This window comes from Panthera leo, chromosome D3 (genome assembly GCF_018350215.1).
Source record: "Panthera leo isolate Ple1 chromosome D3, P.leo_Ple1_pat1.1, whole genome shotgun sequence".
Classification (NCBI taxonomy): domain Eukaryota; kingdom Metazoa; phylum Chordata; class Mammalia; order Carnivora; family Felidae; genus Panthera; species Panthera leo.
Window position 1 is genome coordinate 32982838 of NC_056690.1, and position 17890 is coordinate 33000727.

A 17890-nucleotide genomic window follows, 5' to 3' on the forward strand; every position below is an offset into this window, starting at 1 on the left:
TGTGGTCTTTCCACATTTTTTCTTGTGGTCGATTTCTAGTTTCATAGCATTGTGCCTGGAAAAGATGCATGGTATGACTTCAATCTTTTTGAATTTGTTAAGACTTGTTTTGTGACTTAACATGTGATCTATTCTGGAGAATGTATCATGTGTTCTTGAAAAGAATGTGTTATCTGCTGTTTTAGGATGGGATGTTCTGAATATATCTGTTAGATCCATCTGGTCCATTGTGTCATTCAATGCCACTGTTTCCTTGTTGATTTTGTGTTTGGATAATCTATCCATTGATGTAAGTGGGGTATTAAATTCCGGTACTATTATTGTATTACTATCAATTACTTCCTTTATGTTTGTTACTAGCTGCTTTATGTATTTGGTTGCTTCCACGTTGAGAGCATAAATACTTATAATTATTACATCTTCTTGTTGAACTGTTCTCTTTATGATTATATAGTGTCCTTCTTTGTCTCTTGTTACAGTCTTTGTTTTAAAGTCTATTTTGTCTGATAATAAGTATTGCTACCCTGGCTTTCTTGTCACTTCCATTTGTATGATAAATGCTTTTCCATCCCTTCACATATTAATTATACTTTTAATGATACTTTTTAAAAGGACATATCATATAATTCTTTTTCAAATTAAAATGCATCATAATAATTTTGTTAAGTCGGATTCTGTTATGCTTCAGGTATAAATGAAGTACTTTTATTTTTTTAAGTTTATTTATTTATTTTGAGAAGGAGACAGAGAGAGAGGATGAGCAGAGGAGGGGCAGAGAGAGAGGGAGAGAGAATCCCAAGCAGACTCTGTACTGTCAATGCATGGCGCCCGACATGGGGCTCAGTCTCACAACTGTGAGCTGATCATTCTCGTTGAGGATGACCTTGTCCCTTACCCCCTGCCATCTTTCCTGCTTCTTGCCCAGAAGAGCTCTCTTAACCCAGAGAACACAGGACAGTCACAAAACCGTGGCCTCTGGTTGGAAGTGACCATAGAGTCCCTCCCTGTGGAAGCTTTAGCTACAGGGGTGAGACCTACCTGGCTGCCACCTGAACCCAGCTGTCCCAAGGCTGCACCCCACACACGTACCCCATGGGCCCCATCCTCATCCATAGACCAGACCCAGAGGTACCCCATGACAATTATTCCCTGTGTACTTTCCCTAATCCTGCTTCCCTAAGGTAAGTCCCCGAGCCCTTCTGCTCGCTCTACACTCCTGCCTACCTCATACCATTCGCCACCTTGTCCATGGGGGTCCCAAATCATGGCACTGAAGAAAAACACCCGGCTGCCAAATAACACCAGACACCTTGGCACATCTGTCCTACCCATATGTCCCGGGCCTGCCTCTGCAGCCTCCACTCCAGCCACCCTCTCCTCAGGCCCCAACACTCCCCTCAGATGCTTCCTCAGATGCTTCCAAGATCATGACTTGAGGCAAAATCAAGAGTCAGATGCTTAACTGACTGAGCCACCCGTGCACCCCATGAAGTACTTTTAAAATGTATTTCATAGTTAGGTCTATGTTTTTTGGACTTAGCAAACATTACAAAAAATTTTAACCATACACAAGAGTAGAGAGAAATATAATGAATGCTTATATTGGTTTTCTATTGCTGCTGTAACAAATCACTATGAATTTAGTGACTTAAGGCTACACAAACTTGTTATTGTTCTGTAGGTCAGTGGTCCAAATGAAGTCTCACTGGGCTAATCAAGGTGGTTCTGTGAACGAATCCATTTCCTTGCCTTTTACAGCTTCTAGGGGGCTACGTGCCCACATTCCTTGGCTTGTGGCCCCTTCCTTCCTCCATCTTCAACATCACTAACAGCAGGTGGAGTCCTTGTTAGGCTGCATCTCTCTGACCCTCTGCTATGCACTGAATGTTTGTGTCCCTCCAAAATTCACATGTTGAAATCCTAATGACCGTGGTGATGGTGTTTAGAGGTGAGGCTTTGGGGAGGTGTCCGGTCCTGAGGGTGGAGGCTTCATGAATGGGATCAGTGTTCTTATAGAAGAGACTTCCTGGGGCTCCCTCACCCCTTCTACCATGTGAGGGCACAGTGAGAAGGTGCCAGTGATGAACCAGGAAGGTGGCTCCCAATTTTCAGCAACCATACTGGTACCTCAGTCTTATATTTCCAGCATCCACAAGTTTGAGAAATACATTTGTGTTGTTGATAAGCCACTCAGTATTTTGTGTTTTGTTATAGGACTGACACACTCCTGTGTTACCTCCCCTAACTGACACAGCTGTCCTTCCATAGGGAAGGACCCACTGATTAGACTGGATAACCCAGGCAAACTTCTCACCTCAGAGTCCTTAACCTTAATCACACTTGCAAAGTCCCTTTTCCCATGCAAGGTAACATAGTCACAGGTCCGGAGATTGGGATGTGAAAGTCTCTGGGGGGCCATTGTTCTTCTACCCACTATGCCATTCACCCCTCTTCTTGCTTCAACATTACCAACATTTTGCCAATGTTGTTTCTTCTCCTACTTCCATTTGTTTTTTAATTTCCTGCAATATTAAAGCAAATTCCAGAAATCTTATAATTTGGCTGTACTTTAGTTTCTCTAACCTTAAAAAAAAAATTAACCACAATAGCATTATCACAGCAAAATCACCAACAATTCTTTGCACATCCATTCCACGTACAAGTTTCCCAATCTTTAATTCTTTTTTTTGAAAGCTAGTTTGTCCTAATTCTGACCCAAACAAGACCCACATACTTGCCTTTGGCTCAATGTGTCTCTCAAGCCTGCTTTATAACAAATTTCCCTCCCCTCCTCTCTCCTTTTTTTTTTTTTTTCCCTGATGCTGTTTATTTGTTGAATAAAGAAGGTAGGCCATTTGGGCTGTAAAAATTCCACATTCCGGATCCAGGGAATTGCTTCCTGGTGGTGTCATTTAACCTGTTCGTTTGGTCCTATATTTCTTTAAGCTTGGAGTTAGTTATAGGCTTTACTGGATATATTTACTTTTTTTTTTTCTTTTTTTTTTTTTTTTTTTTAATGTTTATTTATTTTTGAGACAGAGAGAGACAGAGCATGAATGGGGGAGGGGCAGAGAGAGAGGGAGACACAGAATCGGAAGCAGGCTCCAGGCTCTGAGCCATCAGCCCAGAGCCTGACGCGGGGCTCGAACTCACGGACCGCGAGATCGTGACCTGAGCTGAAGTCGGACGCTCAACCGACTGAGCCACCCAGGCGCCCCACTTTTTTTTTTTCTAGTTAGTGAGAATACTTTAGAGATGATGTGTACTTCTGTTGCATCATGTCGGTGTGCATATGGTGGCAAGTTGTGATGGTAAAATTGTTAACCAGGAGGTATTTGAAAATATTACAATATTCAGGGGCAACTGGGTGGCTCAGTCGTTAAGTGTCCAACTTCGGCTCAGGTCATGATCTCGCAATTCGTGGGTTCCAGCCCCGCATCCGGCTCTGCGCTGACAGCTCAGAGCCTGGAGCCTGCTTCGAGTTCTGTGTCTCCCTCTCTCTCTCTCTCTGCCCCTCCTCTGCTCATACTCTGTCTCTCTCTCTCAAAAATAAATAAATGTTAACAAATTTTTTTAAAGAAAATATTACAATATTCTTAATCAATAATAATGTTTCCATTTACTGCTTACTTACCAGATAGCAGGCATTTAGCTGGTTGTTTTCTTTCTTTTTTTTTTTTTTTTAATTTTTAACGTTTATTTATTTTTGAGACAGAGAGAGACACAGCACGAACGGGGGAGGGTCAGAGAGAGAGGGAGACACAGAAGCTGAAACAGGCTCCAGGCTCTGAGCTGTCAGCACAGAGCCCGACATGGGGCTCAAACTCACGGACCGCGAGATCATGACCTGAGCTGAAGTCGGACACGTAACCGACTGAGCCACCCAGGCGCCCCTAGCTGGTTGCTTTCTATACGATTTCTATTATATCTCTGCACATTAAGTATACTCAGTTAGCAAAAATATACTAGAATTCGTTGGTTGGGAGACCCTGTGTGTTATTGCTTCGAGCTTCAGTTTTACTTCTTGTAACGTGGGGTAATGGTTCTTGCTCTTAATTTACAAGCTTATTCTGAGGATTATTTGAAGTAATGGATGTGAAGGCCCTTTGAAAAGTAGACCATGCCATGCTACACTGTTATTAACATTAGTTTGAAAAGAAATGAAAACTAAGTCCCCAACAGTCGCTCTGAAGGCCTCATTTATTCATCACACACTCCCTGAAGGCACTTTGCCAGGCCCTGGAGAAGACGACGGTGAGGGAGACCCAGCGTGGGTCTCCGGAGCGCGGTCCAGCGGGGCAGGAGGAGGGAGCGAGCAATCACAGCGCCACCCATCGACGCCGCGCGGAGGTCTGGCGGCTCGGCTTCCCGCCGCAGGCAGCTCCCCGGCGCCCGGGGCGCGGAGCCCGCCTCGAGCCGCAGCCGTGCAGACCGGAAGCGAGACCGGGGCCGCCCCGACCCACGAGCGAGGCACCGGGGCCGCCGCAGGGCCGCCCTGACCCGCAACGGCCGGCGCACCCCTCCTCCCCTCACGGGCGCTCGGTGCGCCAAAGACTTCGTGGCCGCCGCGCGCCCCTCGCCTTCCCGGAGGTTGTTCTGGGGGTTCCAGGGAAGCTGCAGCACTAAGGACTCACGGGGAGAGAAAAGTCTAGAAGACATTAAGGATGGCGCAAAGGACCGAGTCGTTGCGGAAGATGCGACCAAGTGTTGGGTTTTGCTTCTTTGCACCGACTGTTTAGGAACGCCGTGAGCCTTAGGGCCGAGGCGCTACCAGCTGGTCTGTCCGCACCGCCCGAAGAGTGCCGGGAGCCAGCGTTCCAGAACGCCGGCCCCAGGCGGGAGTGCGGCTGGGGGCGTGCCAGGGGCGGGGCTAGGGCGGGCCTCTCCATGGCGACTGTGCGTTTCCCCGCCCGCCTGAGGCCGGCGGGGCGGGGTTCCAGGGCCGACCGGGAACCCGCCGGGCCATCCGCGCGGAAACTGGAAGCTGGCGGGGATGGTCGGCAGGCTCCAGGACAGGTGAAGTGATGGGGGTCCGGCTTGCCCGGAAGCCTTTGCTTTCTGATCCGCCTCCCTTGTTGCTCTCCGCCCACAGCAAGCAAGATTTTCCAGGAATTCTTATGACCGTGTTATATAATATTTAGGCTTCTAGGTTAATTGCTATTTCTTGTTAACTGCAAACTGGAACCTCCTTGCCTTTTTAGCATTGCAAGTTAGCCTATTGAAAAAACGGTATTCTGGGAATTAGTCATTCTTTGCTGGCGAATCACGATTACTTAAGGCCCCTGTATTACATCGTAGAGGCCTCTCTCTAGTTTACCTATGTAGACTGACAAAAAAAATACGTCTTATTAAAAAATACCATTTAAGATGGAACATTTAACATGCAAATAGCCATTGATGACACTGTGGTAATATGCTTAAGATAATGGGCAAGTAAGAGAAAAAAACTACAGGTCAGTGCATGTTAAACATGTTTTAATGTTGTTTTTGGGTGGAGGGAATTTAGATATTTAATGATAGCTTTGAAGTTAAAAGTCAGTCAACGGATAAAATATTTTGTTCCCAGTTATGGATTGCAGCTACTGTTCTTATGTGTTGGGCAATGTAGAACAATGTTGCGATATGAACAATATAGAACAATGTTGTAATAATATAGAGCAATCTTAATATTTTATGCTATAATTTAAAAGAGCTATTCTAGAACAATAACATGTCAGTCATTTCTGTTTAGTGTGTGGTTTTCAGGTTATTTTTGTGTTGTAATGACCAATCAGCTTCCTTCTCCTTGTGCCACAGGGCAGCAGTCACTGCCCTCTGGGAATTGATGCATCTTCCACTTTAATTAAATAGCTAAACAAATGAAAGATTCTTCAGTAACACACACATTTTGTTTTATTTCAGGTAAAGGTGCTCTGATTTGGGGGAACACAAACCAACTTAGAGCCTTCATACCAGTCTCATCCACCAGTTGTATCCTTTAAAAGGTGAGAAGGTGACTTAGTGATATTCCCTTGAACACAGACTCCCAAGACTCCTTTTTAAATATAAAAGTAGTGGCTTTATGGGGTGCCTGGGTGGTTCAGTCGGTTAAGCGTCCCATTCAGCTCAGGTCATGATCTCGTGGTTTGTGGGTTTGAGCACTGCATCCGGCTCTGAGCTGCCAGCACAGATTCAGATTCGGAGCCTGCTTCAGATTCGGTTTCCCTCTCTCTCTCTGCCCGGCCCCTGCTTGCACTCTGTCTCTCTCAAAAACAGATAAACATTAAAAAAAATTTAAATATAAAAGTAGTGGATTTAGATCCAAAAGGAAGCCTTTGCTATAGGACATTGTTAGCTGTAGGGTCTTGTGTGTGTGTTTTGTGTTTGTGTGCTGCTTCCTTTTTAAAGAAAATTGTGGCAAAACCTGCATAACATAAAACTTAACCATTTTAACCGTTGTAAAGTGTACAGTTCGGTGATGTTTAGTACATTCACATTATTCTTCAACCATCACCACTATCCATTTCCAGAACTTTTTCTTTTTCCCAAATTGAACCCTGTAAATATTGACTGCTCATTTCCCCCCTCACCCACCCTGACCCCTGGCCACCACCATTTTACTTTGTCTCTATGAACTGCCTACTCTAGTCCCTTATGTAAGTGGAAGCATATAGTGTTTGTCATTCTGTGTCTGGCTTATTTCACTTAGTATAATGTCTTCAGGGTTCTCCGTGCTGTATCATGTATCAGAATATCATTACCTTAAATTAAAAAAAAATTAATTGTGGTAAAATATACATAAAATTTACTATCTTGCCAACTTTTCATAGACTTTTTTTTTTTAAAGAGCAGTTTTAGGTTCACAACAAAACTGAGCAGAAAGTAGAGAGTTCCCATATACCCCTGCCCCCACATAGCACAACCTCCCCCATTATCATCATTCTCCACTAGAGTCATACATCTGTTACAATTGATGAATCTACACTGACATATCAAAATCACCCAAAGTCTAGTTCACATTAAGTCTGCTCTTGGTGATGTACATCTAAGGGTTTTAACAATGTATAGTGATATTATATCCACATATTAAATATCCACGTATAAAAATATCCAAGAGTATTTTTACTGCCCTAAATATCCCCTGTTCCCCGCCTGTTCATCCCTCCCTCCCTTCCCCTAAGCTCCCTGGCAATCACTGATCTTTTATGGTATCCATAGTTTTGTCTTTTCCAGAATGTCATATAGAAAGAATCATATAGTATGTAGCCTTTTCAGATTGACTTCTTTTGGTTAGTAATATGCATTGAAGGTTCCTGCATGCCTTTTCATGGCATGATAGCTCATTTCTTTTTCGCACTGAATAATATTCCATTGTGTGAATGTACCACAGTTTATTTATCCATTCACCTATTGAAGGGCATCTTGGTTGCTTCAGAGTTTTGGCAGTTAGGAAAACAGCTGCTGTAAATGTTTGTGTGCAGGTTTTTGTGTGGATGTAAGTTTTCAACTCATTTGGGTAAAATAACAAGCAGCACAATTGCTGGATCACAGGGTGAGAGTATGTTTAGTTTTGTAAGAAACTGCCGAACAGTCTTCCAAAGTAGCCGTGCCCTTGTGTATTCCCACTAATAATGAAGGAGATGGTCTGTTACTCCACATCCTCGCCAGCATTTGGTGTGGCCAGTGTTGTGGATTTTGGTGACTCTAATTTGTGTGTGTGTCTAATAGGTGTGTATCTTGTTCTTGTTTTAATTTGCATTTCTTTAATGACCTATGATGTGGAGCTTTTCATATACTTATTTGCCATTATACTTCTTTGGTGAGCTGTCCTTGAAGGTCTTCGGCCCGTTTTAAATTTATTTTCAATTATTAATTTTTCATTTTCCCCCCAGCTATATTGAGATATAATTGACAAGTAAAATTGTACATATTTAAAATGTTTGATGTGATGATTTGAGATACGTCCCTATAGTGAAGTGGTTATCACAGTCTACACAACCATCAACTAAAACATCCATCCAATCACATGGTTATTTTTGTTTGTGGTGTGTGATGAGAATGTGTAAGATCTATTGTCTTACTTTTGCCCACTTTCTAACTGGGCTGTTTTCTTTTCTTTTCTTTTCTTTTCTTTTCTTTTCTTTTCTTTTCTTTTCTCTTTTCTTTTCTTTTTTCTTTTTTTAAACGTTTATTTATTTTTGAGACAGAGAGAGACAGAGCATGAATGGGGGAGGGTCAGAGAGAGGGAGACACAGAATCTGAAACAGGCTCCAGGCTCTGAGCTGTCAGCACAGAGCCCGACGCGGGGCTCGAACTCACGGACCGCGAGATTATGACCCGAGCCAAAGTTGGCCGCCTAACAGACTGAGCCACCCAGGCACCCCTGGGCTGTTTGTTTTCTTATTGAATTTTAGGAGTTCTTTGTATATGTTTGATAATAGTCCTTTATTAGAAGTGTGTTTTGTAAATATTTTCTTCCAGTCTGAGGCTTGTCTTCTGATGCTTCTGAATCTCTCTGTACTCCATTTTTAAGTGTATAGTTCAGTAGGGTTGACATTGTTGTCCAATCTTTAGTGCTTTTCCATCTTGCAAAACTGGATCTACACCCATGAAACAACTCCCCGTTTTCCCTTTTCCCAGCCCCTTGGTAACCCCCATTCTACTTTCTGTTTGTATGAATTTGATGACTCTAGTTACCTCTTATAAATGGAATCACATAGTATTTGTCTCTTTGTGACTGGCTCATTTCCCTTAGTATCATGTCCTCAAGATTCATTCATATTGTAGCATGTGTCAGGATTTCTTTCCTCTTAAAGGACTGAGGAATATTCCATTATATATATACACGTGCCACATTTTGTTTGTCCATTGATCAATTGACAGACATTTGGGTTGTTTCCACCTTTTGACTGTTGTGAATGATGCTGCTGTGTACATGGGTGTACAAATATGTGAGTCTCTGCTTTCAGTTCTTTTGAATGTTTACCTGGAAGTGAAATTGTTGGATCATGTAGCAGTTCCATTTTTAATTTTTTGAGGAACCACCACACTGTTTTTTATAGTAGCTGCACCATTTTACATTCCTACCAACAGTACACATGCATTGCAATTTCTCCACATTCTCATCAATGCTTATTATTATTATTATTTTTTTTCATAATAACGATCTTGTTTCTCCCCCTCATCCTTTTCTGTTTTTTTTTTTTTTTTTTTTTTTTTTTTGCTGTTGTTTGCTTGTTTTTGAGCAACTTGCATGAGATCACATACTAGGAAATAATACAACTGGGATATAGACTTCCCCAGCTGCTGGATCATGCCATCCCCGGGGCTTAGGAGAGAACCCAGGAGCTACCAAGCAAGTACATGAAAGTCATGTACTTCCCTTTTAGAAAGAAAGCTCTTTTCTCCAAAAAGGCTCAGGGAAGATTACTTCCCTTCCATCAGAGGGCCACCCAAACTTTTCTTTGGAAGAGTTCCACACAGGGGCTGGTGAGGAAATATGTTCTGGCCACCTGTTTTGCCCATCTTTAAATTCCTGCTTGGCCCTTTGACCAGAGGGAACAGGTACATCTTCTTTAGCTGTTCCTCTTGTTCCTATGACTGGAGATTGTGAAGCATTTAAAGACCAGAAGAGTGATAATATATGTTTGTAATTCTAGAATGTTTGAGACAGTAAGCTTTAAATGGGGGTCGTTAACTCCGTGGATGTGTATCGAGCACTTACTGTTTGCAGGCACTATCCTGGGCACTGGCAGAGGCGGGATATGAAGACGGTGACTAGTGCAATGAGAAATGTATTTTATATCATGATCAGGACACACAGATCCGTGTACTGAAAAGTGGAAGCAAAAGTTTGGTGAAATAAACTTTATGGTGCCTTGCCTTGACTCTGTACAGTGCAGGCTAATTTTTTCTATTCTGTTTTCTTCTATCTAATTTTTTAAAACTCTGGTCACAAACCGCCAAACTGATTTCATGAACCAGAGATGGGTTTCTTTTGGCTTTTTGAAAAATTCTGGGTTGGGAGATGTTACCGATGCCATCGTGTGTGATGTCAGGAATACGGAGTGTGTCGGTGGTAGAAATCAAAATCTCCAGATTCTGCACTTTAGTTTTTACCAGGGCCCTCTGGGACCTTTAATATCAAGTGTAGCTCTCTTAGAGACAAGTCGGGAGGGGTCCTGAGGGGAGTGCATCTGCCTTTTGATCCCAGCCAGACTGAACTTTGTTGGGAGGCCTGTATAGTTTTCCCGCTGTGTCGCGATCGGCGCGACAAACACCGAGGTCAGGGTCCTGAGGGTAGGGGAATGCAAGAAAAAAGAGAGAAGAGAAAGTTTGGGAACAGGAGTGTCCCCTGGGCTGATGGCCCAAGTGACGGCTTTATTGTTGCTGTACACAATCTTTTATATCCAGACTCTTATGGGTCAGGCCATTCTAAGAATAAACAGGTTTCACATAATCGCTGCCAACCAAAACATTTAGTTCTGTTTCTTGTGCATTTTCTAGACGGGTCACAACAAGACCTTGTTGATAAGATTGCTATCAAAACACAATTCCCATGTTTGTTTCTATCTGACTCGGGGTAGAAAAAGGGAGGTAGCATTACTGCCAACACCTGCAGACCACAGGCTTCAGGAATTAACTTTCTCAGCCTTGACAAGTATTTCGTATGCCCTTGAGAGTGGGGGAATGGGAGGGGGAAGCACCAGGTTGGCTTGAGTCAACAGGGAACGTTGCTCGACCTGGTCTCAGCCTGGCGCCGGGGCCCGGCCCCCCACACCACTGGGATATCATTCACCAAGTTTAATAAAACTGACAAATTGACCTTGGGGGGTGAAAACACAAACATTTCAGTAATTTTGCGTTTTGAACCCAAATCTGCTACATGCAAAGGAAAGCGTCTCATATGGACAGAATTCTTCATCACTTAACCACAAGCACTTAACACGCAGAGAATATCATCTTTATTGAAACCCCTCATAGCTTAGTTTTACATCTAGTGATATAAGATGGATAAAAATCTTTTCCCCCCATGTATTCACTGAGGAGGCAGGAAGAGCTGGCCATATCTGGGCCTGGGTGGAGCACTCCACAGTGTTCTGATAAAGGACCAGACCCTCCTTCCATTTTGTCTTAGAAAGAACACAGTTTCTCTCCGTTAGCCTGTAAAAGCCTGGATGTGGAAGATATAGTAGCATTTAGTTATTCAGGCTGTGTGGCTGTGGAGATTTTAAATCATTGGCCTACATATTATGGTTGAGATAAAATTTCAAGTTTACTTCTAGTAAGGGAAGGGTATGGGGATTTTGGATGTCAAGCATTAGAAAGTCCAACTCAGTAAATGAGTGGGGAAGACAGCCGAAGAGGGCCACAGCTTCTAGATTCTAATTTCTGGCCTTTATTCTCCACTGGGCTTCATTCTCCCTAATCTGATTATGGCCATTTGAATTGAGTTCCCTTGCCTTGAGCCTGTTGAAATTCATCAGATTGTAAGGTTTACTGTCTAGTCTAATCCTGATATACCTGCTTCATTTAAAAAAAAATTTGTGAACATTATTTCTGTCAATCTCCATGACATCAGTGGAGGCAAGTGCTGTGATCCCCATGATGAGGCTCAGAAAGGGTAAGTGGCTTGCCCAAGGTCACATGTAGCAGAGCTGAGCAGTAGGTGGAGTTTTGTCCAATTCATCATAGCTACTCTCTCTGCTGGTGGGTATTCATAACGTAGGAGAAAATACTGGAAGAGGAATAAGTGGCTGCCGATTCCCTATAGAGCTCTTCGGTTTTCCTGTTTCCTACCAAGAAAGGTAGGCTCAGTTGTCCCATGTCTGCTCCAGGGGTGGAGTGTCCTTTGCTCCCAATGACTGGTGGTCAGCATGCTTTTTTTCACAGGTCAGCTGCATCAGAAAACGAGGACGCAGCACTGGCCCTGGGGTTGGCTTAAGTGCAAGTTGGCTTGAACCCGGTCACTTTATACCCATCTGGAAGCAGCCATAAGGTAGGAGTGGCATCTCATTACGTAATGTGCATCTGGCATGGGGGCCTTGCTGTGTCAGTTCTAGGGAGAGATTGGATCCCTTCCCCACCCCATCAGCCCTAAAAATTACTGTCTTCATTTCAGGAGGTAAAAGGGGATATGCTTTGACCATAACATTGAAGACCACATTGGAGATACTACTTTGATGAGTAACACGATGAGTTTGGATAGAGAAGGAGAAGTAGTTTCCCAAGATTTGAGCAAAAGGAATTTTTGATTTAAGGATTTGGTGTCAGAGGTTGTCAAATAATGGTTTTCACTCTGGTGAGGAGTTCTATTTCTTAAAAGTGATCACACTATACTGGAGAGCTGATTGACATGATGTTAGGGTTTTCTCAAGAAAGTATGGAACAGTACCAGCCAGCTTGCTCTCCCTCTTTGCCTTTCCTTTTTTTTCCCTCCTACCCTCCCTCTCGCCTACCCTCCCTCTCGCCTTCCCTCCCTCTCTCCTTCCTTTCCTCCCTTCCTCCTTCCCTCCCTCCCTTCCTTCATTCTGAGTCTTCTGGCTGAATGGCTCTGTGTGGAATATCTTTTATTTCTTTGTGGAAAAAAGAACACAGACGCTTGAGGGAAGGGCAGGGGCTCCCCCAACCTTTTGTTGCCACGTGGCCTTCCTTAAGCTGAGGAATTGTTCCCTGCCTTTGCTGCAGTCAGCCTGGAGGCAGGGGCCAGGCTGAGCCTCAGCAGGATCCAATGGGAACCTGGGAACCGGGTCGGGGAGAGCCAGCGCCACCTGTGAGTGCAAACCCGTGGCTTGTCTCTGTGGGTCCTGTTCTGCTCCCTTGGTCCAGGGAAGCTGACAGACTGCAGCTTTGTGTCCCCTCGGCTCCTGGCCCCCACTCTCTGCTGCACTCGGAGGGCAGGGTGGGCCTGCGGTGCTCCAGGCCACCCATCTTCCTTTGCTGTGTTCCTGGATCTTAGCTATCACCACCGAAACCAGCTTCTCTGATGAAAGGAGGTGGGTGTAGAGAAGCAATTAGAAAGTTGTCATTCTGGTTTTTACCTCGGGAACTTGGAGCCTATAAAGAGCAAAGCTTTGCATGTTAAGAGAATTCTGAGGCTAACTCCAGAAGGCTGGCATTCCTTCCTCTCAACTTGTCCTCTGCGGCGTGAGGAGACATTAAAGTTTTAGGAAGTTTCAGCCGCTGTTTTTAGGATTTCAGGAGATCCTTCCACCTTTTGAAAGAAAATGAGACATTAAGACCAAATGGTTGCTTCAGACATATTTGATTGAATCAAAACAAAGGAAATTGGATGGTATTAAGAAATACATTCATTGTTCCTTAGAGTCTTTGTCTCTCTCTTATGAGCATCACCCAAACAAAATCCATACCCTTAGTTGTTACTGGCAGCAATTGTACCTCCTTCTGGAGTTTGCTGATAAGTGGATGACAGCAGGAGTCCTTGCTTTCTCCTCACCTGCATCAGATTAAGCACCAGCCTTATGGGCTGGAGCCTTATGGGGTGGCTGCACCCCCCGAGTTGCCCAGAACTGCCCTGTTTTTTTATTATTGTTAGTGCCACCTTTCACTCTCCGAGGAGTCCCCAGTTAGAAGATAAAGTACGGTGATTTTAGTTATGTGGCACAGGGGTTCAACCTTAGAGAAAACAGAGGGGGCGAGGAGGTTCTAAGTACAAGGACAAGTTATGGTACATGGTCACGGTGGTCAGACCGGCTTGACAAAGATACTATGGATGTTCTGAGTAGAACATTTGAGCCCAGGTTACATGCACAGCTGCTTTTGACCTCTCTGTCTGAAAGGATGCATTTAAAATCTGGCATTCGAGTCCTGTTCCCTCTTTAATCAAATACTTCCCAGTAAGAATGCCACTCGAGAGCAGGTGGAAGAAAGTGAAGCCTTGGGCACAGAGCCATTCATTCCCCTCCTATCCTCTCATTTCTTCTTTTCTGAAAAGCCATAGATGGGAGTGAGGGCTTCGTAGTCCAGCAGACCATTGTCACAGCTCCATTTGGAGAAGCGTGAAGTGTATCCATCATCTTTCAGTTTCCGAAGGCACTTTCAATTCTGGGGTTATGTTTTGAACCTTTGGTAATGGCTCAAAATACATGTTTACCCCCACTTATTTCTCTTTAGGTAATTTTTATGTTTACCCCCACTTAGTTTTCTTTAATGTTACCCTGTAGGTAAGATTAAAAAAAAGTCCTGTATCTCAATGGGTATATAGAACTCTGCTGTGCAGTAAGCGAGGGCCTTTTATAGGGACTCGGGCTTACATGCAAACATGAACAGCTCTGGAAACGGAATTTTGCAGACATTGTTGTAGACCCTCCAGGAATGAGACTGTTCGTGACCGCTTGTCTGTCAACCATATGAAGGTTCCTGCATTCATCTTAGAACACCATTTCCCCAGAAAGGGCTTTTCTGTATATATTAGCTCAGTGAGCATCTGTGGTCAATGTCTCTCATAGCCCCCACCCACTCTGAGACTTCTGGAGTTTTTCCCATATCTGAGTTCTCTGCAGCCACCAGGTCACTACCCTTTAAGATCCTCATCCTTTTTTTTTTTCTTTTTTTTAATGTTTATTTATTTATTTTTGAGAGAGAGAGATAGAGCGCACGTGCGCACACACACAAGCAAGGGAGGGCAAAGAGAGAGGGAGGCACAGGATCCGAAGCAGGCTCCAGGCTCCGAGCTGTCAGCACAGAGCCTGACACGGGGCTTGAACCCATGAACTGTGTGATCATAACCTGAGCCAAAGTTGGATGCTTAACTGACTGAGCCACCTAGGCGCCCCTAAGATCCTCATCTTGAGCATAAGATGAAGAACTTTAGTAGCATTCCACTTTTTCTTTTTTTTAAGTGGACTTCACTCCCCTCCCATTGCAAGGTTCAACTCACAACTGTGACACAAAGACCTGAGCTGAAATCAAGAGTTAGACGCTTAACTGAGTGAGCCACCAAGGTGCACCGCTCCCTGACCCCACCCTCCCCACCAACATGCCACTTTTTAAAGCCCATTTCAGGTCGTCCATGTACCAGCCTTTCTCTTCATATGTGTCAAAAGTAAATGCTTTTTTTTTTTTTTTAAATAGGATGCAAAGTTCATTTATGATTCCAAAAATCCATAAACATTTTAAAGTTTCCCATAGAGAAACCATGGCACATAAATGTCTTCTGACAGAAGGCCATCCAGAATTTTAAGGCCAATTTGCAAGTGAAAACCCATGTTTGTGAAACATATAATCCGAATGCATCATTGACAGATGTGTGCTCTGTGAGGCTCCGGCCTCCGAGCCTAGAGTGGAATGGATTGCTCGGATCCCTGAAGCACATTGTCTGTGAATATTCACTTCTTTTGTGGAAAAGCAGTGTGGAAAAGTGATGAATTCATACCAGAGGCAACGCAATGCAGGGGGCTTCTGGCCTGTTGATTTGTAAGGTCCAGGAAGGGCAGTGAATCCTTTTGGGGTTCAAGTTACTCTTACTTAATATTTGTTGACTTTCCCTATTATGTGTCCTACCTTAACATTGTCTGGACAGATTGTTATTTAATGATTTCCAAAGTGGTAGTAAAACTTTTTCTAGCGGGAAGATCATTCTTCTAGCATAATCTGACATAGTATTCTTGTACAAGTATTGGACACTTCATGTATTTGGCAATATAGGTAGGATTCTGGAACTCATTAGTTCTTAAAAGAACGAGATAGTGTGTGTGGCATTATTACGGAACGTAATCCAATCATTTCTCTTTTCCCTGTAGGTACATGGCTAAGCCCTGGACACCTGCCGCACCTTATGCAGGATTCCACAGTCCCCCCTGGTGAATTCTTGATGGATTTCACTCCTGATTGCTGGCAATTCCTGGGCAGGAGAGATGGCCCTGATCAGGCTGGGGTTTGGAAGGCAGCATCTTTGTCTGTTAAGGAGGAGGAGTTTCTTGCTGTCGAAACTCATAGCCGTTGTCTTTGCTGCGCTTCTATTCTGCGAATTTTTAATCTATTACTTAGTGATCTTTCGATGCGATTGGCCTGAGGTGAAAACTCCAGCCCACAACAGTGGACAAGAGACTCTGAAAGCCATGTTTTTGGCTGATACTCACTTGCTTGGGGAAATACGAGGCCATTGGCTAGACAAATTACGAAGGTAGGAGCTACAGTCAGAAATCTTTCCGATTCTGAATCTTTCTGGTAGAGAGTCTCTCTCCATAGGTCAAGGTACTCATTAGTTATTTTCTTCTCAAAGAAGGACACATGGGACATTGGACTTTTCCTTAAACATACCATTTGCTGAGCATCTGTTATTTAGAAGGACCCAGAATTTGGAAAGCAGGTCTGGGTTTGAGTCTTGTGACTTTGGACAGGTTACTAGGGCTCCTCCAAGCCTGTCTCTGCCTCCTTGTTAGTAACAGAGACCTTATGGGCTGTATGAGGAAAATGCCCACAGTAAGGTCCAGCACATGGGTATGGCCGGTCAAGGTAGGTTTCCCTTTTCTCCTGGGCAGGGGGAGAAACAGAGCTGGGTTGGTGGTCCTCTCTTGCAGGCAATGGTGTGTAGTTTATGATTTTATTTTTTTTAGTTATTTTTTATTTTTTTAATGTTTATTCTTGAGAAAGAGAGCATGAGCAGTGGAGGGACAGAGAGAGAGGGAGAGACAGAATCTGAAGCAGACTCCCAGCTCCAAGCTATCAGCACAGAGCCTGATGTAGGGCTCAGACTCATGAATTGTGAGATCATGACCTGAGCTGAAGTCAGACACTTAACTGACTGAGCCACCCAGGCGCCCCAATGGTGTGTAGTTTTGAGCCTACTTGAGCAGATATGTGGCTTTCACCCTGGGGAGAGGATCAGGTCCTGTCTATCCCACTTAGACCTGCCTAGCATAATCCATCTGCTTTCCCATCAGAAGACTTTTTAAAAAATTTAACTGTGATACAGTACACATAACATAAAAGTTACCATCGTAAACAATTTTAAGTGTACATTTCAGTGACATCAAGTACATTCATATTGTTGTGCAACCATCACTGCCAGCCGTCTCTGGAACTTTTTCATCTTCCCAGGCTGAAACTTGGTCCTCATGAAATACTGACCCCTCCTTCCCCCTCCACCCCAGCCCCTGCAGCCACCATTCTACCTTCTCTCTCTATGGATGTCTCCACCCTAGGTTCCTCATATAAATGGAGTCATATAGTATTTGTCCTTTTGTGTCTGGCTTATTTCACTTAGCATGATGTCTTCAGGGTTCATCCATGTTGTGCATGTGTCAGAATTTCCTTCCCTTTTAAGGCTGCATAATATCCGTTGTATATGTAGACCACATTTTGTTTCTCCATTCACCTGTTGATGGATGCTTCCACTTTTGGCCATTGTGAAGAATGCCCACCGAAAGGCGACTGATGGGGCTTTCTACCCCAGGGCATCAGAGCTCTCTTCTTGTTCTTGGTGACGCACTACCCTGCCCCCTTTTCCTCATCATGACTGCATTTGTGCAGGTCTTTAACCTTTACTATCAGGAATATCCATGAGCACTTCGGATATGGAGGAACCTTACGTTGGGGGTGGGGAGGGGGTGAGATGTGTAATGTCCTTAGAGGTGAGTGACAAAGGCGAGACAAAAGAAGGAAAGATGGATGGGGCCTTCCTTCTTTACTCAGAGTTTTAAACCAAAGGAGGCATGAGATAGAGAAGGGCCAGGGTGAGATTTCCTTGGGCTTCATTTGGGTTTTACCAGTTGAGCTTTCTTCCCTGCCCTCCTGCTGCTGCTGTTTCTAGGTGCTTTCTTCTCCAGGGTGACTAACATTCAATCAAGAAAAACTGAGAAATGAATTTTGGGAGGTATCTTGAGTGAAGGGGTGCACCACGCAGCAGTTTACATGGGGCCTGGCCAGTCTTCTCTGACCCCAAATTACC

At 44.0% G+C, this 17890-nt stretch overlaps 1 protein-coding gene across 19 annotated transcripts in view; it reads left to right on the forward strand.

Annotated features, from left to right (window-relative positions):
- The window catches only part of MPPE1 (metallophosphoesterase 1), a 56623-nt gene that overhangs the window by 27833 nt on the left and 10900 nt on the right, over positions 1–17890 (forward strand). For 16 of the 19 annotated variants that reach the window (XM_042911768.1, XM_042911770.1, XM_042911775.1 and 13 more), the window contains 3 exons: positions 5902–5984; positions 11872–11977; positions 15741–16123. In XM_042911768.1, the coding sequence (XP_042767702.1) occupies positions 15855–16123 (269 nt within the window). In that variant the 5' untranslated portion in view covers positions 5902–5984; positions 11872–11977; positions 15741–15854. Of the gene's footprint in view, positions 1–259; positions 290–4942; positions 5017–5901; positions 5985–11871; positions 11978–15740; positions 16124–17890 lie in introns of those variants that run through there. The other 3 variants (XM_042911779.1, XM_042911776.1, XM_042911782.1) reach the window with 3 other exon arrangements.